The 25022-nt window shown below is 40.2% G+C and overlaps 1 protein-coding gene across 2 annotated transcripts; it reads left to right on the top strand.

Moving 5' to 3' along the window:
• Positions 1–12975: 12975 nt before the first annotated feature.
• Positions 12976–24806, top strand: csf2rb (colony stimulating factor 2 receptor subunit beta). Of its 2 annotated transcripts, none has more exons than XM_073494523.1 (15): positions 12976–13057; positions 15465–15655; positions 17226–17337; positions 17464–17639; positions 17768–17922; positions 18693–18837; positions 19111–19243; positions 19338–19492; positions 20052–20185; positions 20261–20450; positions 20548–20644; positions 21201–21267; positions 21364–21443; positions 21580–21742; positions 22673–24806. In XM_073494523.1, the coding sequence occupies exons 2-15, from the start codon at positions 15550–15552 to the stop codon at positions 23057–23059; spliced, it is 2100 nt and encodes a 699-aa protein (XP_073350624.1). In that variant the 5' UTR covers positions 12976–13057; positions 15465–15549; the 3' UTR covers positions 23060–24806. The 2 variants fall into 2 exon arrangements, with proteins under 2 accessions (XP_073350624.1, XP_073350623.1); XM_073494522.1 differs by having other exon boundaries at positions 12990–13057; positions 15468–15655.
• Positions 24807–25022: the final 216 nt, after the last annotated feature.

The raw sequence follows: 25022 nt of genomic DNA, 5'->3' as shown, positions 1-25022 counted from the left end.
ATGTATTTTCACGTGCTTACCCTTTGTCAATATATTTTTTTGTGTTTATGCAGATGATACACAATTAGTCTTGATTCAAACCAGAACTTTGACAACCAAGTGCCAGGAAGTATTCAGTCTTGATTTTATCAGTTGAGAAATATCTCTAAAGTAAAACCATTTCTGTCTGCTGTTGACCTGCAGAAAGTTATTCGTCCCGTCTGGATTTATTGAAGATCACTCAGTAAAAAGACACTAAATCGACTTTTGTTTGACCCAATGCAGATGCTCAAATTTTAGCTGGAACTACAAGAATAAAACATGTGACCCCAATTTTAGAAACCCCTCACTTCAAGAATGCAGTTCAAAATTCTATTATTCACTTGTGAGGCATTAAATGGATTGGCTTCGAGCTACATCTCTCGTACAAGCATGCACACTAAGGTCAGGACAAAAAGCTCTACTTGCTGTTCCTATCGTCTAAATTTGAAACCAAGGGTGACATGCATTTTCTGCAGTGGTTGAAGGAATTACCGTTCACAAGCTGCCTTTGTAATATATTCCAACTTGTAAATACATGGCCTTGTATTTCATTTATTTTATTGATTATTTAATTTCATTTATCAGGTTAACTTTTTAGCCATGCTAGCGGCACTGTCAGTTAGTCAGCCCACCATTTTGGTCAAGACTAGAATATCTCAACAACTAGTAGATGGGTTACACCACAAAACATGATCAAGTGCCCGCTATGTTACTCTGCCAGGTCATGATAAATGTATCATACAGCTGGTGACCTTTTTATTTGCCCCCACCCCTCCAACATCCTGAGTCCACCACTGCAGACAGTTATGGTCTACAGATTGCTTCTGATTTTGGGTGTCCGTCACTTTTCCTCTAGTGCCACTGTGACATCGACATTTGCTGTTCAGAAAAAAATATTCTGATCACTTTTGGATCGACTGTCTTGAACTTTGCTACAGATATTTAAGGTACCTGGAGTACCAAGAGGTCAAAGCTTTCCCTTATTTGGGAAATATCTCGTCATCTACTTCCGTCTACACTTTCAGCCTTATTTTCTTCCCCTCCTTTTTGTCTTTTTCTCTCTACATTGTGACCTGTAAAGGTAGCTGAAGTTACCCTTCTCTCTTCCTCCTCCTCCTCCTCCCTTCTTCATCACCTCCCCTGTCCTCCAAGCTTAACGCACCAACAGCTCCCCTCCCCCCGCAGTTCCCCGCACAAATGTCACTTTCTAATTGGCCGGCGTTGACGAGTCAGGAGAGCATTGCTGTTTGGACAGTTGTTAATCTCGGCGGGTTGGCAGTGGCGGTGAGATTGTGGTGGTGGCACGGCGAGGGATGACAATCTGTAACAGCGCTGAGAATGACGCAATGAGGGAGAAAGAGTTCGGGGGAAATAAAGAAGTTTGTGTCTGGTGCAAAATCAGCAGTCTGTCCAAACATATGTCTGTCACTGTGACATTATGTTGAGCCTATGATAAAATGAATCCCCAATTTAAAATGCAGTGTGCATCTCTCACCGTCTCTACATTCCTGTACAATGTGGGCTGTTTAACACAGGTAATGTTAATGTACAAGCGAACACCCTGCAGCTTCATTCAAGCATCTGCTCCGAAAGGCTCAGCGTCACCCGCACAGGAATGTAATGGGTTTTCTCCCCCCCTCTTCCACCTCCCTCCCTCTTGTTCCATCTTTCCCTCTTTTTCTTTCACACACATACACACACACAATGAAGTACACACAGACACACAGCGCTCAGGGAACCAATCACCATCGCCTGTTTTCAGGTCCTGTTTGTGAATGGGATTTCTACGGGAGAGGAGGAGGAGGAGGAGGCAGGCACCGCTGCATTTGTAGGCATGAAGGGAAACATCACCATCACCATCATCATCCCATTCTCATTTCTTTCCCCCTGCTGAAATATTTCTTTCACTTTCTGCCGGCTGCTCCCTCCAGTTAATTTTTCATGGTTTGGTTTGTTTCTTCTCACGCCCTCCTTTCCATTTTTGCCGCTCTTTCCATCTCCGTGAACTCTGTCTGACTCTTTTTTGTCTTTTTTGATGCAGCATTCACAATCGACTGACTGCATCAGAATTGCCCCTCTTTTCCCATGCTTTTCTTTCACTTTTCCCCCTGACACGCCATTATCACCCTCATCCAGTGCTTTTTGCCTCTTTTGCATCTTTTCACTCTCTTGTCATGCCACTGCAGAACAGCTGTCTTCCACCACTACATCTTGTCCCTTGTTCCCATCTTTTTCACCAGTCATCCCGTCTGCCTCCCAAAGCAGCAGCTGATGCAGGTTAATGACCACCACCAACACACACACACACTGTAGACACTTACCTCCAGTGACAGAGTCTTCGTCCCGAGTGCTTCTGAATCCTCAGTGGATGAAGGAAGAGCGGCGAGCCTGCAAGCTTCTGGCGGCCGAAGAGAAGTCGAGGACAGAAAGAGACAGAAAGAGGGAGAAAGACAGATAAAAGACAAGAGAGAGAGAGAGAGAAAGTGGATGAGAGCAGGCAGGCTGCGCGAAGAGGAGGAGGGTGCTCCGGCTGGCTGGAGGTGAGATGAAGGAGAGAAAGAGAGAGGGAGGGAGAGATAAAGGATGAGGGAGGGAGAGAGCGAGGGTGCGCTGGATTGGGATAGGAGGGGATTGTGTGATGTTTGAGAGAAGGAGGAGGGATTGGAGGGAGTAGAGAAAGAGGAAAGTTGGAGAGAGGAGGAAAGGGAGGAAGGGTGAGGATGCAGAGGCAGAGAAGAAAGAGAGGAAGAAGGTAAAGAGAGAGGGGTGAAGAAGCAAAAAGGGACAGAGGGCATAGAGGCAGATATGTTCCTGTTGTAAGAGAAACCACGCCTGTCTTTGCTCCACTACAACTGTAACCTTTTGCAGCCACCCAAAAAATACAAGTACAACTCATGTCAGGCTGTCACACGCTGCCAGTCCCTGGAGACAATCAATTTCAGAGTGGAGAAAATGTCCTTCCATCCATTAAATCACACTGTAATCCAATCCTGTGTTGGTGTGTTGCCGGACGGATACTGCAATTAACTTTGGAGCAATAACTTACCGGAGCCGAGGGGACGAGCAGCTGGGAGAGAAAGAGGGAGGGAGGGTGGTGAGGGGAGACAAGGGAATAAGACTTCTGTGAGAGCCGGTGACCAAAATGGAATCGGGGTAACGTGGCATAATAAGGGAAAAGGGATCGTGTGATAATGACAGAGGGCATTAGACATGACATGTGAAGAGCAGAGGAAGAGGAGCAGCATATTGGCCTCTGGCGAAATGCATTCAAGGATGAAAGGGTGGTGAAGAAGAGGAATGGAAAGAAAGAAAGGAAAGAGAGAAGAAGGCTGAATGGAGGATGATGATATTATGAAAATCCACTGATCTGTCATATGCCTTTCAGTAAGTTTAGGGCAGGTAATGGGTCACATGGTAACATAAAGTACAGCAGCACTGAAAGCACGCAACCTCAAAACACTTAACAGTCATGGGCGGGTTATAAACCAGCAGGGCCCCGGGCACAGGCAAGCAAAAGGCCCCCCCGCCTCTTACCCAGGAGCAAGGCACCCAGACCGAGAGAGATGCAAAACAGTGGCTGCATTTTCTATAGTCATTTTGCATCTCATGATGGGATTTTGTGCCCTTTTTTGGCCATTTAGCATCCCTTTGTTGATTCTTTGTAGACATTTATTGTCTAGGTTGGTGCTTCAGCACCTCTATGTAGTTTTACGTTTCTTGTAGTAATGTTGCATTTCTTTGAGGTTGTGTGTCGCTGTGTCGTTTTGCATCTTCATACAGTCATCATCTTGTTTCTCTTCTTTTGTCTCTTTGTGGTCATTTTGCATCTTTTGGTAGTAGTTTTACGTTTCTTTGTAGACATTTTTGTAGTCATTTTGCATCTCTTTGCTTCGTTTTGCCTCGCTTTGTAGCTGCCTAACGACTCTTTATGCGTGTCTGTGATTGTTTTGTATTTGTGGTCATTTTGAATCTCTTTCTGGCCATTTTGTGTTTTCTGTTGCCATTTACGACTCTATGTTTTCTTATGTGTCTCTTCGTAGTCATTCTGTGGTTGTTTTGAGTTTCCTTACAGTCATTTTGTTTTAGTTATCTTGTTTTTCTTTTCTTTGTGCTTGTTTTGTCTCTCTTTGTGTCGTTCTTCTGTCTCTCCTGTGGGCAGCTTTGGCTCAGGAGGTCGAGCAAGTCATCCAGTAATCATAAGGTCGGTGGTTCGATCCGTTGCACCTCCAGTCTGCATGTTGAAGTGTCTGAGTTTCTGAACCCCAAATTGCTCCTGATGGCTGTGTCATCGGTTTGTGTGTGTGAATGGCTGAGTATATAAATATCATGAGGCCCTTCGGATAGAAAGCGCTGTATCGCTCCTGATTAGCTGAAGGGCACCTTGCATGCCAGCCATGTTCAAATGTGCATGTGAACAGGGCATGGACTTGGCCGTGCATTAAAGTGCTTTACAACGCCCGTATTCACTCACACATTCCTACACTAATTGCAGGGGCTGCCATACGAGGTGCCGACTTGCTCATCAGGAATGAAGCAGCGCTTTACATCCAAAGCACCCGACAACATTAATATTGTTAATCCACTCACTTAAACACCGATGACCACGAGCAATTTGGGGCTCAATATCTTCCCTCGCTTTGCTTTGCGTCTCATTGTGGTCATTTTTGTTTGTGACTTTGTGTCTCATTCTGGTCGTTGAGCATCTCTGTGTAGTTGTTTTGTGTTGCTTTGTAGTAACATTGCTTTTATTATTGCATCTCTTTGTTGTCATTTGTATATTTGAAGTTTTTTTGTGTGTCTTTGTAGTATTGTTACATTTCTTTGAAGTTTCAGTGTGCATCATTGTGGTAGTCATCTCTCCTTGTGTCTCTCTATGAGAAATTTAGCATCTCGTTGTAGTTTTTGTTTCGTTCTTTGTTGTTCTTTTTTGAAGTTCGGTGTTTCCCTTGGGGTTTTTGATTTCATCTTTGTGGACGTCATTTGCGGTTGTTTTGTTTTTCGTTGTCCTTCTCTTTGTAGTCATTTTGCACCTGCTTTTGTGTGGTGTTGTAGTCATTTTCATCTCTTTATGACTTATATTTGTTTCTCGTCTCATTGCAGCTGCATGTTTGTGGTCATTTGTAATTTGAAAGAAATGTTAACAGTTATTACAAACAGAAGCTCAGTCTGCCTATGCCCAGTGGGACCATTCAGTAATTAATCCATGATTACAATGTGGTAAAAGGAGCCCTAATTAATTCCAATTAGCTTGTGTTTTTTGGGGGGGGTTTCTTGCCGTGTGGCCATGTCTGAACGTTTCACCTTTACAGGCGAATGAATCCCTGCACTGAAAAAGTGCAGCATGGCAAAATACCTTCCGGATATGCTTTACAAAAAAAAGGGCGTAACAATAATAGAGATGTGATGCATTTGAAAATCTCCTTTTGTATTCAGTGTCAGAGGTGTGGGTCAGCTAACTCTGGAGCTGGCAAGGAGAGATTCATTCATTTTCTCAAGGACACTTCAGCAGAGTGGATGCTCGCCAACAAAGCTTAATCCTCCCTGTCCCCCTTTAAACAAAAAAGCTTTACTCAGCAGTTTAAATGCATAACTGACAGTGGCAGTCCATTTTCATAAAAGCCTGCTAAAATCAACTATACAGATCTTCAAATACAATCTAAAATACCCGGAGGCTTGCCTGTAATGTGTTGTTTTCCTGCACTCTAATGTGCTACACCGTGGGATTCTCCCCTCTGAGACTCTCAGGCAATTCACCATCCACAATGTGTGTTGTACATCTGAGTGTGCATGGGTTTGCACTGCAAGAAAACCCCACCAACATATTTTGTGATTTTAAAACAGATGGACAGCAAAGAGAGAGACAGAGAGAGAAATATGGGCGCTGTTCCAGCTTTGAGGGATTTCGTTTTTACAAGCTGCTACGTTTCTGTCGACTCCAGAGCTGCAGCTTCAAACCTCCCAGATCAGACTCCAGCTGCCAGTCCTGCACAAGCACCACTGGCAGTGAAAGAGGAAGTGAGCGCGCTGCACACAGAATTGATTTATTCAGATAAAAATCACAGTTTGATTTGAGAACTTGGAGGAGGAGAAACAGAGAAACATAAGGGAAGAGATTGTACTATCATTGCTCCCGGGGCTGTTACATGCATTGTTAAGTGGATGCTTCTTTAGTGCTCATGTCATTCGAATGGCTGCGTGCACCACCGCTGACACCAGCAAAAAAATTCAGTGTGATTTCTGGATTTCTGGTCTTGCCTTTGATTTCATTGTCCTCAAGTGATTTGGGGAAACAGGCAGTGACGGAATGCAACTGTGCTGTGACGGTAAAAACCGGGAGAGTGTGTGTGTGTGTGTGTGTGTGTGTGTGTGTGTGTGTGTGTGTGTGTGTGTGTGTGTGTGTGTGCGTGCGTGCGTGTGTGTGCCCTGTGATAGAACGAGACGGCACAAAATTAATGAGACAGGAGAGAGAGAGAGCACGCCATGTCTCCTCCAGCTGTTTATCAGCCCTGAGCACTCTGCTCAGATTAAACTGCAACTACTTTATAATTATTATAATGTATTCTTATTGGACAAGTATGCCTTTCTTAATAAAGGGTCCAATAATTGACTCTCTGCCTTATTTCTCCTCCTCCAGCCCCTTTTCTCTCCTACACACACTCACTATTGATCTCATTAATTTACGTTACATTCTCATTAGACTCAAAGAGTATTTAATTTTACACCAGCAGCATGTTGGCTGTGCAGTCTTGAAGGCAAGAGCCATTAGTCAACAACAATAGATTGGTCCAGTCATTCAGATCATGCGCCATTAGCACAGATTTGGCAGTTCAGATGTTCTTTTTCTTTTTTTTAGTAATTTAAATCGTATTACTCTTATTGAAAATTGTATTTTTTCTTTTAGCCTCTTCAGATAACCTGATGGAGGTCTAAGTACCGAGACGTTGTTGTCAACTTAATTGCAAGTGAAGTGGACAGTGTGCGGGAGTCTTGTTCCCTCTTTTAGCCTCTAAAAATCTCCCAAAATCTCTCCAAGATAATTATTTCACTTGCAATACAATACAATCAAAAGCGGAATTCCACCATAAAACAGCACTTTGCAGATTATGCTTCATCCTCGACTGTGTAAATCTTTGTTTACTGTTGCAAATTGCCCAAAAGATGAATATGTCTCTGTAAAAAACAACCCCAGGCCTTTAATTGAGAACATAAATTCAAGCTCCCATACACTGTTGGAGCTACAGGAGACAGGATTTATAATGGCACATTTCTGATCAGTGGAAATCACAAAATGGGACAGCATTTGAAATTGAAATTTAACCGCAACGCACAAACTGTCACCTCAGCAGACAAAAGAATAACTGTACCATACAAAAATAATCAGACTCTTCTTTTGAATGTTTGCCAGCGGGGCTGAACAGGATGCATGGTGGTGGAGCTGCTGGTGGTGCAAAGGAAATAAAGGCTTCCTGTTGGTTCCCACTCAGGCATGTAAAGCATGTGAACATATTCTTAAACTTATTCTGTAGTACTGCTGCTAGCACTGTTATATTAATGCTTTTATTGTTCCTTAAACTGTTCATGTAAGTACTTTGAATGATGCCTCTCACTATTGTTTTGAGACACACATGCACACTTTCATCCACAAAGATTTAAGAAAGTAACCAAACGAAACAAAAGAAGAAAGTGGCGGAAGATCGTAGGAGTTGTTGTTTTTATTGTTAAACAAACAATCTATTATTAAGATTTATAGTTTTTAATTTTATTTTTAAAGATGACATAGACAGCGTGTTGACAAGATACGCTGCAAAGAATAAACAATGCATTAACAGTTTATAACCTTTATAAGGATAATGCATTGAAAAAAATAAACTTGTCTCTGATGAGAAAAAGGGAGACATGAAAAAATAGACAATGCTTACAAAACCTAAATAGTTACAAACAACACACTTTCCTCACTCTCTGACACAATCCCTGAGATTTCTCTGGCTTAATCATTGTTGGGATCAAGTACACAACTCAACAAAATATATATAAAACACGATGTAGTCGTTTTAAAGCAGAAATGTTGCATATTATATCTTTAACAATATAATTTATTGTATTTCTGGATTGTGATTTTAATAAGAATGTGTTTTATTTCTTGAAATGTGTTGTATGTGTCAGGGCTGTGGTGTGTGTGTTTAATGGATTGTGTCTTCACTGAGTTTAAGTGGCAACACACTGTGGCCGCTGACATTTCATTTGGGGCATTTAGAGATGATGGTCTCTGGGACTGATGTTATTTACCCTTCACTAAATTAGAGAGACGAAATCTTTCAAACAGAAAACGATTTGACCCTCCAGAGGTTGTTGCATTCTTAGATCACTCCCAATCTGTACTCAGTACTGCTGGATGATTTTGTTGTCCTGTGAATTTTTCCCATCCGGTCCAGTCTGTAGGAATTGTTCATATGTGTTGTAGAAGAACAATTTTAATTGATTTAAGTAAAGTTACTTTTGAACAATTCTCTGTATTTTTCAAGACTTTAAGAAACATGTTGTTTTTCACCTGTTATTGTAATCCACCCATCTTCAACAGAGCTGTGAGAGTACATAGCCTACAGCAGTTGCAGTTTGTGATCACTAGGAGGCGCAGTTGAGGTTGTAATGACATTATTGTAATGTATGGTCATTTTACTGTTGTATTGTTGAATGATTATTGTATCATACGTATTCAGTGAAGTACTCTACTTAAGTTATTTCTCCTTTAATTCAGTATGTCAAGTTTATGCTACTTCATACTACTCATCTTGTACATTAGGTAAATATTGTGCATATACATTTTATTTTTTAAGACACTTTACTGACTTTACTTTAACTAACACATTAAAAACATACAATATAACACTGTGCTGTAGAGTTAAGTATCTAACATTATATATAAAGTAGTTACAATTAGCCCCACCTCCACCAGCTGTGACATTAAAATGCTGCTTGTGTGTTAAAGCATCAGATATATAATAGCTGTTAGTGGTAACACTTTATTATATCCATTATTATCATTAATAAAAGCTCATTTTGAAGTGAGTTTAATGTTAGTTAACAGTTATTTCAAAATGAAGTACTCTGTAAACCATTTACTAAACAATTGTGTGTCATAAAGTTGTTGTTTATAAACATTTAATTTGCTTAATAAATGTTTTAATAAACATTTCTTTGTTAACTGTAAAGTAAGTAATGACTAAAGTTTACTTTACCATAAATTTACAATTTATTCATGATGGTTATTATTAAGTGTTACCCTTTTAAGCAACAGGGGATTTTTACAGAGGAGTATCTCGACCTTATAAAGATTTGAGTATTTCTGCCATCACTATAGCAACCTAACAGACGAGTGAACCAGTTAAAGTTACAGTCCAACACGACTGTTGGCACCAGTCACGTAGATGATTAATATGGCGGCTCTCCTTTGCAAAACACTCTAATGCATTTCTTGAGAAAAACCAACCCATGAGCTCATGCCCAGCCACTGGATCACACTGAGCTCTGACTACTTGTTCTTTTTTACACCTAACAACCCTCAAATAGCTGACATGTAGAGATCAGCAAGTTGATTAGGGAGTTCCTCATCGCTTCTAAGAACCAGAGGGACATTTTTTCTTCTTCGTTCTCTTTAGAAACAAGCTATTCTTGTCTTCCAGACTTGACTGAACCACTGTCAAACCCACTGTGACACACTTATACTGCCAACTTTATTGCGTGAGTGTGTAGTGCAAGAAAAAGCACGACAACTTGATTGTTTAGAGCCTCTTGTACATGTGGCACCTAAGATATATGTTTTAAGTCAACAAATGGTTTGTGTACAACTGTTAATTACAACCTGCACTGACATCTGTTCATACGTTTTACAGTTTGAACTGTGAAGCAACATTCATTCAGTTTAAAATCTAAATATAAAGTGTCGCAAATGTGAATTGCAGCAAGAGTGGCAGCAGTTGAAATGAGGAATTGGTCATGCTTTATCTTCACTTATCATCAACTTTGCTCAGACTGAGGCGTTGAAGTTGTTTGTTAGCAGGAAGTCAGAGTGCAAGAGACACAGAGAGAGAGAGAGAGAGAAACAATAAGGGTCAGCTGAGCCTGTAGAATAACAAAGAGTGCAGATAATGGAGTCGGCTTGACATGAACTGGCTTTTCGATCAGAAACAATAAACACTCAACTCACCAGCAGATAAAATCTCTGAGGTTTTATTTTTCAGTGTTTTATCTTTAACCTCAGGTTTTTTATTTCACCACAAACATCTGGTGCTGCACATGCATGTTTCTGACTTCTCCTGCACGGCCTTAAAGCGTCTTTCATCTTGCTCTCTCTGTCACATTGATTTTGAGTTGTTTTTTTTCCCTGTTCCGTGACTCAAAGGCATCAGACTGCCATCAGACTGTGATGGGACTCATGATCCAAGACAAGTGAACTGTGAGATGTGTCAGACAGCATCAAGACTTTAAAGTCATATTGAAATGTTACAAGTGTAACTGTATAATAACGCAAAGTGTGCTGCGATGTAAAATCTGTGTGGCAGGGGAGTGTGAGGACGGGGAAACGGCAAATGTCCTCAGCCCGCGGTCGAGCTCATGAACCCATTTCAGACGGGGTGGGCGCTAACGATTTCAGCTTATCAGCTACAGTTAAGATTCAGCTTAAGTTGTTTAGGAGAACGCTGCAATGCTGATTTGCTGTAAAACTTCAGAAATGTCAACTAGGAAACTAAAAACCTGACCTTCCATCAGTTTGAAGAAAGGTAGATAATGACTGAATTTTCGTTTTTGGATGAACTTTTCCTTTAAACAATCTACAGGCTCAGTCGATTAACGGTTAACATCTCAGAGAAAGAACATCTGTGATACACATTTCAGTCAGAGTCGCGTCAAAGTTGGGTTTCTAATTTGTTTTCGAGGAATTAATATTGATAAGAAAGTGAAAGCGGCTGCAAGTGCCCATGAAAACTCAGTCAAAGGCCACTTGCACTCATGAAATGCAGTTTATTATCCTATTAAATGCACTCGCTCAGGTTAAAATATAAACTTTGTGACCTCCTTGAGCACATAAAACTGTACATTTATTCACTCTCTCCATCTAAATATAATGCTGTCTGATCTGAGATGAGTGTAACGGCAAGTCAAAGTCTGATTTAGTGATAGTGTAACCTACATGAGCTGTTGGTTGAATTGTTCTGACTCAATATGAGTTCTGTCTCATAACTTCAGTGGAGCAGAAACAGTCCAAGCAGAACAACTGTCAGTATCATAACAGGAAAGATAGCAATTTTCAATGAAGCACTTAACAATGCTTTACCAACACTTTCATAAAATGTCTTACAAGCAGTTATTACCATTTAATTGTTGCTAATACTTTTAAAAACCTACTCAACATTTATCTACAGCTGTACAATATTATATAATTGAATATTTAGATATTTTTATGATGATGATAATTGCTGTCACCTGTAACAATACGTCATGTTTTAGAAGCTGATCATACGTTCTGTTTGTGAAATCTGCATCTGTAAAGTAATAAATGCTGTACATATAGAAATACTTTATTTCATCAGTAAGTCACATCAGGACAACGATCTCATTTACAAGTCAGACCAGAGTACCCCAGAGAGCACTTTGTTCTCAATGAGTATACCAGAATTTCCTTCGTTCTTGAGAAAAACATGAACTTAGCCTCGTCTGTACAAGCGCATAATGTAGGGCAGTGTTTTTCAATCCGGGTCCTGGGGAGGCCCCCTTCCCTGCATGTTGTCAATGTTTAACTGCCTCGACTCAACTGATTCAAATGAAGGGGTCGTTATCAGGCTGAAGTGTATAAAATAGTATCATCTGCATAAGAATGTAAATTAGATGTATTGATGGACAGGCTAATGCTATTAATGTAAATGGTAAATAATACCGGACCTAATATAACACTCTGAGGAACGCCCTCAGTCACTGCTATAGATTAAAGGATAGATTCAACATTTGTCTCCATCGTTCATAACTCATCCTCTGTACGAAATTCTTATACTCTGATGTGAATCTAATCGAAACTAATCTAATCTAATCTGATCTAATCTAATCTAATCTAATCTAATCTAGTCTAATCTAATCTAATCTAATCTAATCTAATCTAATATAAACTAATCTAATCTAATCTGATTTTATCTAGCCTAATCTTGCACAATTGTACTAACGTGGAGATGTGAAACTAAAGCAGTGGGTGCATCACATGAAGTGGTGCTGAGTGATCACTCACTACACCCACCTTTTGACTGACTTCCACAGGTCTGTGTAAAGTCACCTGGAAAATGTCAAGTACGTAAAGTAGCAGTTTACTGTAAGTAAGACAGTTTAATAGGAAGTGGCTGTGCACAATAATATAAATGAATCAAACACAATGTTGTGATTTGTAATTATGAATAAATGTAAAAAATCCTGAGATCTAATGGAGGTTTCAGCTGCATGTGGCTGAAATCATTTGAGTAGCTGTGCTGTTATCTCAAAGCATGTGGTTCATTATTAACCACTGATACTCGTATTTAGATGGCAAATGTTGAGCAGGCTGTACCATGAAACCAAAATATGTATCCTCTGTGAGAGCAAAGAGCAGAATTGGTTTGATTTACTGCGTTCAAACAGGAAATGTACGAGCAATGCAGGAAAATGTTGCATGATCCTGTGACAACTTTCTAATAAGTCTTCCAAATAGTGACAAATAGGCTAATCTTATACATGTATTTGCAGAGTTATTGCACCTGTCTTTCACCACTGCAGCTGTATCTCCAGATGAATGTGAGTTTTCAAATGATAAACCAGAAACAGCAGCCGTAGTAAAGCTGCAAATTAAAACAGCTGATGGTGCCTCAAAGTGAGAATGACATACAATGTCGCTGTGGACAGAAAGAGGGAACTAAAGTCGTCACAGAGGAAACTCCCACAGAGTTCTCGACAGTGTTCACAAGGACGAGCTGACAAGAAGGAGGCAATGGTGACAGACGGACAAAGGAAATCATGTAAGGTGGGTAACCTTTACTGTTTGTGATTGTGTTAAGTGTTGATCAGTACTAAAGTTGTGTCATATTTTTCAAGACTACAGTTAATATAATTTCACTGCTTGTAATTGTCTGTACAAAAACATTCATGTTTAGTGTTATCTATGTTTGTTCAGCTCACATTTGCCATAATAATATCAGAGCACATCTGATAGTCAAAGGCAACTGGACTTCTTTAGAGCTGATGTCAAAATGTGTTGACTGGCGAAATGCAGCGTTGCTGATTTATGTCCTGTGACTCAGATATGAGCTGAATTACAGTAAATTTCTTAAGAGACAAGAATTGTGGAATACTGTGACATACATGAGTAATGTAGCAATGTAGCTGTTTGATTCCGTCATCCAATGATCAACAAGAAAAAAGTCAGTTTACAGTGAAAGACTCGGTTGAGGTCGTCTTGAAGTCCTGAGAGGCAAGTGGGGAAAAAAAATTGTGGCTTAGGTCGCTAATGCTAGCTAACGTTAACGTCACTAACGCCAGCTAGCTGACGTTGAGCAGTACAGTATGCTGGGCACATATAGTAAGGATCAGCATTTCTTTCCCACAAACTGGCAACTACCAAAGACTCTTCATACCAACTACCTCAAACCACTGACTGACAAACGTTGTTAGAAGCTGGAACCAACCGTCAGAATTCTGACACGGACATAAACAAAACAATCATTTTGGACCCGACAAACATTTTTAAATTATTAATTCACAATCATAATAATGCTTTTAAGGAAAAGAGATACTTTTATTATGCACCTTTCTACAAGCCATATAGATATATACTTTTTAAACAATGTTTTTTCTACATAAGATGTTATTAATAAAACTTTAAGAAAAGTTAGTCTAACAGAAAACAGTTTAGATCAGACTCGGTAAATGGATCACTACATTTCTTGTTCTCACTTGCCTCTCAGGCTTTCTGTAGATGTTCCTGTCGTTGTGTCATTTCCCTACATATGCAGGTTTTACATGCTTATATCTGGGTTCAACTCTGTTTGCCTTTGATTTTGAGTGGCTGATGGTTCCATGACCTGTTAGTGCTCTGCTGTGCGGCCTACGGCACCACAGACAACAAAAGAAGGTTATTTGGTTTCAGAGTCTCTGTTGGCTTCCCACATTCTCCTGATGGGTTTTCCCCCAAACCTGCTTCTGTAAACAGCAGCTACAGAGGCGTGAAGTGGAGTCTGTTATGCCTGAGTGATCCTTGAAGTTCCCCCTTTGGTTTATCATTTATTCTTCTACTCTGAGATGATCTCAACTGTCCTTTGTTTAGTCTACTTTCTCTTTCCACATTATTTCTCCTTTCTTAAAATGGCGTATTCTTGCTTTATTTGAAGATATTCTTGCTTTGAAAAGAGGTTCCTCGCACACAAATCAGGCAAAAAAGTAGTTTTAAAATTAAATATTATTTCTTATTATTTGTGTGCCTGGGATCTACAGCGAAGTATATGAAATATATTTAAAACATTTATTTGGAGGCTACAGATTTAAGAAATAATTAATTAAGCATAATTATCAGAAGCTGATGAAGGATTTTAAGGGACTTTTGGGAAGTTTTAGAGAGACGCACACTCAAATCAAAAACTTAAAGGGGAACTATGTAGTTTTGGAGAAGAAATTCAAACTCAGAATTTTAATATTTACATTATTAATGAGGTAATAACTCAGAAATATTTATCTTTTCCATAAGTGAATAAACAAGCTGTTCTCAGAGGAAAATAAGGTCCCAGAACACTGTTTGAAGCTAGAAAGGTGGCAGGGTCCGCCACATATAAACAAAGTAAAACAGTATGAAATTGTGTTGTCCTTTAAGGTCAGTTTGTTCATTCAGCCATGAAAACAAAGAGAGTTTGTGTAAAGCTACATAGTTATATTATATATTATATGTAGTTTGATATATTTCAAACTACATAGTGCACCTTTGAATGTGGTTTTGGGTGCAAAAATAATCTAATTGAAAGGAAAAATGAAAATAACTAAACCAAATAACAATAAATTAGACATTTACAACTTAAAGGAAACAAATTACATACTGGTCTCTAAATGTTTTATTGTAAAATCCTGTTTAGTAGCTATTAAACATTTGAGCAAACCTAAAAGAGTCATATTGGGTGTTTTACGTGGATGTGTGTCTCCAGAGACGGCATGTGCATCTTTTTAATATCAAGTGTGAGAGAGGGAGATAAGAGGCAGGCGGATGTGTGGTGATATCCCACAACAAGCAGAAACTCAAAGCGGAAGTGAGTGCTGCTAGTGTGTGACTCATTTCTTCATTATTTCTAGTAAATGAACCAACTCTCTCTCTCTTTCTCTCTCTCTCTCTCTCTCTCTCTCTGTCTAACTGCACTTCTGATTATACACCCGACCTCCCCTCTCATCAGCAGACATCTTGAGGATGTGAAAATGCACAATATCGTTTCCTGAGATCACCTCAGAAAAAAACAAAGGCTGTGTCTGGTCCCAGAAATGATGCCTCTCTTCTGGGTTATGCTTTGGTCAGCACTCCCTTCTCTGGCTCTATTCTCTGGTCCAGACCGTTGTTCTGTTCAGGAGAGCAGCGGCTCACAGAATGGTAAGTTTCTGCAGTATTCACTTCACTTTCAATAATAAAAATTCAGAAATATTCATCTCCTCCGTATGAAACTGTTTCATCCGTTAAGGTCAGTTTGTTCATTCAGTTTATTCAGTCATGAAAAAAAGAGAGTTTATTTATTTAGTTTATTTATGTGTGTGATTAAATTTTCTTCCACAAAACTAATTAGTGCACCTTTAAGTAATATTTTATTATTAAAAAGTGAAAAATATCAATGCAACTTTCTTATTATTCTATGATTCATGATACAGAGATTTTATGTTTTCTAATTTTCAAGTTGATTTAAATTAAAAAAAGGTTTTTAGGACAGAAATATTCCTGTACGATTACATCTTGCAAAACTAAAGTAGTTAAGTACAACAAAAATGCTGCCCACACCGTTGTTGATAGTCCTTTAATCTGCTGAGGGCTGCAATAATGATGACTTTTGTTGTTGTTAACCGGACAGTAATTTTCACAATTAATCAATTAATCATTTAGTCAATAAAATGTCAAAAAAAAGTGCCAAAAGTGATGTCTTTAAATTGTTTTTTTTATGTTTTAGTTTTTTTGTCCAACCAACAGTCTAAAACCTAATGACTCTTTACTGACTCTTTACAAATGACAAAAAGGACTAAATCCTGTTCACCTCTGTCACCTAACATGTTAGCATGCTAACATTTTCTCAAATAATAATGTTTACCATGTTAGCTATCCTAGCTTTATGTGTTAGAATGCTAACATTTACTAAATAATCATGTTTAGTCAATAAAATGTCAAAAAAAAATTGTGAAAAAGGCTCATTGTGCCTAAAGTGATTTCCTTAAATTGTTGTGTTGATTTTTGTTATTGTTTTTTTTTTTCCAATCAACGGCCCAAAACCCAAAGACTCTTCATTTACCATCATAAATGACAAAAAGGAGTAAATCTTTACATTTAAGATGCTGGACGCTGCAAACGTTTGACATTTTTGCTTGAGAAATGATTGAAGCGGTTAATTGATTACCAATATAGTTTGTTTTTTTATCAACCAATCGATTAATCAGTGGAGCTCCAAATATGCATAAATAACACTGTTAAAGCATAATACACTACAAGTACAACTCCTTACTTTATGTATATTTTGCTTTTAATAATTGAGTATCTTTACATTGTTGTGTTTCTACTTTTAATTAAAGGTGCAGTGAATTCAAACAAATAGGGGGTAGCATATCACAAGAGAAACCGCTAACTGCTTAACGTATTAGCTGAGTCTGCCCGGACTGAGAGCTCAGAGCACCGGGGAATTGTGGGTGTTGCTTACTATTGGACATCACTTATTGAAGTAGAATGTGCTAGCTGGTTAGCATGCTAACTTTAATTGATATCCCTGTAACACAATACATAGACGTCTTTAAAATAACGTCAAAATCGTTGTTGCTTCACATCCTGTTGATAATTTTATTGTTTTAATGTTTTAATCTTTCATATTGCACCTTTAAGTAAACATAGGAATAATTTTTCCACAACTGCTTACAGTATATATATTGAGCACAGTCATTGACCAAAGTCATTCCTCCTGCCTTCCCAGAGTTGCTGAAATCCTTACAGTGCTATAACAACTATGTATCCTACGTCCAGTGCGAGTGGAGGGAACACAGAGACACAACGCTGCAGCTCTGGTTCAAGAAGGACAACCGCAGGTAAAACCAGTAGAGAGATTGAAATCAAAGAAAGTGTTTCGTGTGACACTGTATCGAAATATTAAAACTGATCAAAACATAATGAAGGATTTTCTGTCCTACCATTCTGTGTCCATGTCTCTGCAGTGAGCTGTGTGTGCCTCACAATGCTTCAGTACAAGATGAGCACAGGACTGTCCAGTGTAGATATCCAACAAAGACTTTTTACATGGCCCTCAAACACACCGTGTTCTTCCTGGAGAATAAGACAGGGACGCTCTGCACATCTGTCCAGCACGAGCCTCTGGATCTCTCTCAGCACTGTGAGTTTACACCACATCTGTCTGTCACCTTTACTGTGATGATAAAATTAGAAATGAATATTGCTGCTGCGACATTTTAATTGAGTAGTGACATGACTTGTGACAGTGTGTGTGTTTGTGTTGTACAGTGAGAGCACGCCCACCAGTCGATCTGTCCACACATGATGCAGGTGACGGAGGCCGACGGCTCAGCTGGTCCAGCCCCTACCCGTCCTCCTCCTCCCTGAACCAGAACATCACGTATCAGCTCAGCTACAGGACAGACGGACAGGACATATGGACGGTTAGCATCAAACATACTGTACAGACTCTGCCACCAGCTTTGTGACCACTTGACACAGTACTGTATGGACAAATACTGTTTTTCAGATCATTGAGTGGGCTTTGAAAGGTTAGCATAGCATATCTGAAACACTTTAATTCAACTGAAATTAGATTAGTCTATTTTTAACTGCACAAGCGTAGCATTTAATGGACACTTGTAGCTTCAATAGGAGTTCTCAAACACAATAACTGACATTTAAACAGCTTCCTGCCTTATATTGAGTAATGATAAACAAACAGTCAGTGGTTCTCTGGAAATCATTTTTAAAATGTCCACTCCTCTCACAGCTGTGTTTTAACCTAATGCTAAAGTCATGCTAACAATAACAAGCCAACATTTATTCGGTGTAAAGTGAAAATATGTTGGCATGCTAACATTTACTAAATCATAATATTCACCATGTTCACCATCATAGCTAGAAATGCTCAGGGATGAGGTCATGTTTAAAGTCTTTTACTAGTCACGTTATTTATATCAGCTGGTTTCCTTCCTCAGCCTCATATCAGATCATCTGACGTTTCCTCAGAAGTCATAGTGACAGGTGACACAGTTATGTATTTCTCTGGGTTTGCACGTGATTGGTAACATTTGGGATAATGGAAGTGCACAACTACATTCTAGCAAAGGTCGTCATCTTTTTTATACATTTTAATATCAACATTTCCGACCTCGACTGAAGTATTTTGTGAGCCAGAACTCAAACACATCTCGTTTGCTTCTCCCTGCAGACTGAGGATGTCGCAAACACCAGTATGAAACTAGAGAGACAGTCGTTGCTTCCAGGTCACAGGTACGAAGCCAGGGTGAGGGCCCGGGCCAGCGTGGCTCAGTGGAGCCTCTGGAGTCCTGTGGTGACGTGGCAGACTGAAAAGGGTGAGTCAAAGGAAGCATTTGAAGCGTAAATGCAACACACTAACAAAATTGTGTATCCTCACTATTATGTGTTACGTTGACACCATTCATATTTAACATACTGGATCATTTTACTCCAGAAGGGTCTTTTCTTCTCAGCTAGACCCCGCTCCTTATCTCCTTTCCTCACATTTCTAATCTTCTCCCTCTGTCCATTTTTACTGGAGCCCAGGAAAAGTCTGGAGCTTTGCAGCTGTTGCTATTAGCTCTGTCTCTCTCTCTCTCTGGCTCTAGATGCTGGGCAGTTTCCCAGTTTGCATTGTGTGCTGGATGGAGAGAAGAAGGTGATGTGTAGCTGGGAGGTGAGCAGAGAGCTGGCTCAAGTCATTACCTACCAGCTGTCCTGTCGACACAAGCAGTCTGCATCGTAAGTCGAGCAGCACGCCGACAATACCACCCTCATACTATTCATTCGTTCGTTCATGTGAGTGCCCCCCTCTCTTTTCAATCCCTGCCTTCAGGTCTGAGAGATGCTGTGTGAACCCAACAGTCACTCCTGACCTCAGCGGGACGGTGCTCAAGTACAGCTGCTCACTGGCTGTCGCAGACCCCACACATCAGCAGCTGGAGCTCCAGCCGACACGCAATGCCAAGATTTTCAAGGCCCCCAAAAACAGTGAGTAGACACGAGGCAGAGGGCCGAGCATCATGGGAGAGATTGAGCGGAGGCATTGAGGGGGGGGCGTCCCTCCGAGCAGAGGCGAGATAACATGTCCTGCCAAATTAAGAAAACACACAATGGGGCGATAAAAAAGTGCAGGAAGCTGTGCAGACGTGCAGCTGTGATGTGATTGAGTGCCCCCACCTAGTGTTTAAATGGCTCTACTGCATCTCTGTCAGTTTATTATAAGGGCAATATGATGGCTCGGTTTTATTCTGTTGAAAAACAACTTACACTTCACACACTTGTCTAAATATTCACCAAAAAAACATACGCAGCATTTAACAGTCAGTAACTGTTATGCATAAAACTGAAGCAAATCAGGATTAAAGTTAAAGGAGCACTATGTAGTTTTGAAACAGACAGACAGCTACTAGGGATTCTCATTTCCTAGAAGATGTTATTGAGTAAATGATATTGTACCCACGTATGAAACGTTTTTGAAAACCATCAAAAAGATAAACTTATCCGTTACGACTCACTGTTTTCAACAAGCTAATCTATTTTTGCACAGTTCGTCCCGACCGACCACAGCAGGTAAAGGTGAGGAAGAAAGGCAGCAACTGGATCGTGGATTGGAACAAACCAGCAAGCACATCTTCAGTTATCAGCTTGTATTATCAGCTCTGCTATTACAGGAAGGATCAGGTGAGAAACATCTCACAACGCTCATATTATAGTAACATAGTGAAGCAGCTCAATCTAATCAAACATCTTTTTCAGGACTGTTTGAGCGTTTCTATCAGAACCATTCCAGAGGGGTCCATGTCCCTGTCCATCCTGCAAGATGAGCTGGACCCGTCCCAGGACTACCAGGTCAAGGTCAGGTCCCTGGTCTTCCCTGGACACAGTTCCAGCTACGGGGGAATCCCATCGGACTGGACTGATCCTGTGGGCTGGAAATCAGATGAGGGTACAGACAGTCAGATGTCACAGATGCTTGCATTCATCATATACACATCATGAATGTTCATAATCATAATCATGTTCATCATTTGTTCTGTTTTCAGCCACCTGGTCCATCAACGGCCTGATCTATTTCTCCATCGGTGCGCTGGTGGTCACAGTCTTTCTCACACTCTACTGCACCATTCCTGCCTGTCAGAGGTCGGTTATTACTATATTATTATGTTCCTCCATTTCTCTTAACATTGCAGAAAAGGGAACGTGATACAGAAATAAATACATTTAACTGAATGAGCTAAATAAACAAACTGACCTTAAAGGACAACACAATTTCTCCAAAGCTACATAGTGCACCTTTAATGCCTTCATTTGTTAGATTTCTTTTGGTACATTTGATGGCATATTAATTGATTTATTGAGCCATTCATTTATTTCTTCATTTGTTTTTGATTTTGTTCCTCCATATATGATTGCCTGAACAAGTCCTGTGAAGTATAACTGCAGCCATCAGATGAACATAATAGACAATGCATTTTACAAAATTGCATCTAAAATGCAGTCAAATGAAGCTTCTAAGCCTAAAACGTTGAAGTACCTTATCTCTCATTGCTTTGCAGCTACAGGTGATCCCATGTGTTGCTTTGTAAAGCACGACAGTAGCACTCTAACCCACCTGCTGAATGAAGTGTGTTTTCCAGGTTAGATTTTTCATTTTTAAGAAAACTCTCTTTTTACATGCTGTGTTTTGAACAAACAGGAGGGTCGTTCTGTGGGTGGACTCGGTTCCTTCTCCGGGCAAAAGCAAAATCCTTTCTGAGATCAAGGTGAGAAGAGATTTTCTACAGTGTTTCTGCATATCTGTGTTCGCCTGACTCTCATTTTGTGTAACATGTAAATCACAATGTATTTCTGTGATCCAGTCTGCCAACAGCCGCACCTTCATGCAGAGTGAGAGCACGTCCGTGTGCAAAGTGCAGCGCATGGACAGCGTATCGACATGGTAATGCGCTTCACGCTTTACATTTCCCGGCAGATAATGATAATGAAAACAAATTCTTCTGTTGCATGAGTGGATAAACTACAGACGATTCTGTGTTATCTGGCAAAAACACTTTCCGCTCTGTGTCTCCCTGCAGCTCCTCAGATGCTTCGCTGTGGCCAGCCGAGGACAGCGGAAAAAAGCATTTGAGGCGGGACGAGGGCTGCTGGAAGTGTGATAACCAGCCGTCTCTTGCTGTGGAGGTGAACAGCTCTGACGGCTCCTCCTTTAGCTTCAGCGGGCCGTACATCCTCTGTCAGGTCAGTTACTCACAGCCACAGTCAGGGTCATCTGTCGGGTATCCAGGTGCTGGAAACATCTCACACACTTGACCCGACATTCTTACCTTACCAAATTCTTACATATTGCACCTTTAAACTCAGCGTTCAAAACTTTTCTGCTCTTGTGTTTTACATCTGCTGAAGCACTGCCCGACATACATGATGTATTCCTAAAAGTGCATCGGATGTTTGATTTTAATTCTCTTCTTTTAAAGACATCTGCCAAGAGCTGCAAACATGCGTCATCCTTAAAGGACGACTAGGAAATGTTTTGAAATGGAGAATATTTCATCACAAAATTGCCCATAGTTACAAAAGAAAGAAAGAAAAATAGTGCAATCATGTTGTGGTTTTTAACAATGGGTGAGGTAAGAGACTATTTCATTCGTACAAAGCCAACCTAACTGTCACCAAGAAAACAATTGAGTGTATATCCCAAATTGTTGAACTATACCGTTAATTAAAATGAAATCAAGTAAAATGCTATATTATGACGTGAGTACTATGGAAACATACTGTGAACAGAAACAACTCAGAAGAGCCACATGTGTGTAATTAACAAAGAAAACCATGAGTTAGTTTGCAGACATTAAAGGAGCACTTTGTAGTTTTGGGGAAGAATTTTAATCAGAAGAGAGAAATCTTTATTGCCTCTTTGTTTTCATGACTGAACAAACTGAGTGACCTTAAAGGACAGCACAGCTTCTTACTGTTTCACTTTGTTTATATGTGGCGGACCCTGCCACCTTTCTAGCTTCAAACAGTGTTCTGGGACCTTATTTTCCTCTGAGAACAGCTTGTTTATTCAGTTATGGAAAAAAAAAAGTTTCAATAGTTTGAATTTCTTCTCCAAAACTACATATTGTCTCTTTAAGTTACATACTTAACAACATTGTTTCTGTCTGACAGACAAACCGCAGTGCAGTGGATGTCAAATATGAAGAGAAAGAGAAGGAAACCCCATCAGATGACTCTGCGTCTCCTTCCCCTGTGAATTTCACCCTGTATGGTAAAGGTTACGTATGTCTGCCAAGCTTCAACGTCTCCAAGTCCACACAGGATCTCGTATCTCACAGTGATGCCAACACAGACACGCACAAGCACGACAACCCTGAACAGGACCAACACCGTCCAGATACCACGCTTTGCCCTGATAAGACGGACGTTCAGCCAGTCGTCGATGAGCCCAGCATTAGCCACCCACCTCCAGATTACACCTCAGGACCTTTCACTGCCTGGCCTCAGGGGGGCAACACACAGGCCTCGGGGTACTGCTTCCTGCCACAGCCCACATGAGAGCAGAACCGAACCTGGAAGGGAAGAGCATGCACAAGGAGGACCTATCAGACTTCCTCAGGACAATGAATCTATATCTTGTTTTTCTTTATAGGCTTCTCATTTCCCTTCTATGTGAAAATTGCAATCATGGTTTTAAAACATGAGAAAGGATTGTTTAAGAGCCATTTAGCTTATCTGACCTGATATCAGGTTAACTGGCTGACCAGTGGGGGGCAGTAGTGAGCTGGGCCTGTGGATGCAGTGCATGTGAATCTAAGGGATGGACTTCAAGCATTGCACATAAATGAAGATCATTTACTTCCTTTTTACAGGTTCACACGCATCTGAATGGACCCACAGTTTTCTTAAGAACTGTGTTGAAGTATCACCCTTGTTGTCACTTCCTCAAATGTGGTGCCTGTCTCGCGGCTGAAGACGATGACGTAAAATGCCATGTCGTCGGGGGAAAAGTGTGTAACTTCGCTGACTGCCATGTTCGCTGTGGTCACGTATGCATGTTTGCACAGAGGTGTGTGAGTTAGGACCTTGTTGTCAATGTTGTAGCCTATGTGTTGCCGAACGTATATATACAGTATGTTATCTACACGCAGATGGGCTGATACTGCCATGCTGTGTGGCACCTGCACTGCCAAGTGTTCAGGCCTGCAGAGACATTTAAAATGAAATAACAATTGTTTTAGCTACCTTAAATGCATGAGACATGTATTTTCTACTTTGTCTACTGTGATGTCTGTAATTGATTGCTGCACTTTTGTACGAGGCTGTATAGTCAACTTGTGAAATATGGGTGGTTTAGTGAATGGCACACACACAAGCATAAAGTTAGGCTCAGTGTTTGCAGGCTGGCTGACGAGCTGCTGTCACATACGCTCATTTTCCAGTTTATTAGCTACACCTGAGAACTATCCTGCAATTAATCCTGCCTTCATGAAGGTTATCATCAGTTTTTGTTGGAACATTTTTAGAGAGGTGTTGATTTAAGTGTAATGTTGGAGGATGTAGCCTAGTTTATGGCAGTGTTTTTTGTTGTTTTGCTAGATTACTCCAGGGAGACAGGATTCCTTTTATTTTGAGTCCCTGTAACACATGTGTTTATATTTAGTAAACAACCCAAATTACTTTAACGTCACATGATTATTATAATACTCATTCATTTAGTTTATTTTTTAGTATATATTTTAGCTTATCTATTTATGTTTCGGTATTCATACATAATTGGTTAGTCGTGCACTTACATGAAAAGTATATCTAACATCGTCCTCTGTCCGCCCCTGGTGGCAATAAGGCCCTGAGCATGTGCCTGTGACTGGATGCTGCCCCGTTCATACCAACAGGTGTTTCTCTTATTTTGTCCACCATGTTTATATCAACGAGGGTAGGTCTGTCTGATATTTAGAGCGAATGAATCCACAAATGAATCAATGTGAATATGTAATTTCTTACATTATGATTATATTTACCCACTACCTCATTAGTCATGAGTAACTAAATGAATTGTTACAAAGCTCTCAGTGAATCAAATATTTTTTTTATTGCAGATTATATAAGAATTCAGTTAAGTCAATTAAGCTTTAATTTTAGCTAAGACTGGTGATCTGCTAAGCTAGCTTTCACTTGATATAGCCAAGCAGTTTTTGATTCAGCTGTGTAATTGTCTGTTTTTTCTGTAGTAGAGAGTGCATGAAGTGTGACACAAGCTTGTAGGGCAGTGGATACTGCAAATTAAAACCAACATTTATATGGTATAATAACTGCAGTGCTGTGTTTTGACTCTGTAGGGCAGACCTGTCTGTTCACATCACACTTAGCATCAGCACCGTCTGTGTTTTAGCTGTCAGAGGTCATACTGAACCCTGTCCGTCTCCTCGCTTCGCTCTCTGTCTCATGTATTATAGTAAAGAGGAGAGTCTCAGTACATCACAGTCACTCATTTTCCAAATTAGATTGAATGATAAATTCT

The sequence above is a fragment of the Pagrus major genome, chromosome 23 (assembly GCF_040436345.1).
Source record: "Pagrus major chromosome 23, Pma_NU_1.0".
Lineage (NCBI taxonomy): Eukaryota > Metazoa > Chordata > Actinopteri > Spariformes > Sparidae > Pagrus > Pagrus major.
The sequence above is the reverse complement of the archived record's forward strand: the minus strand, read 5'-3'. Positions and strand labels throughout refer to the sequence as shown.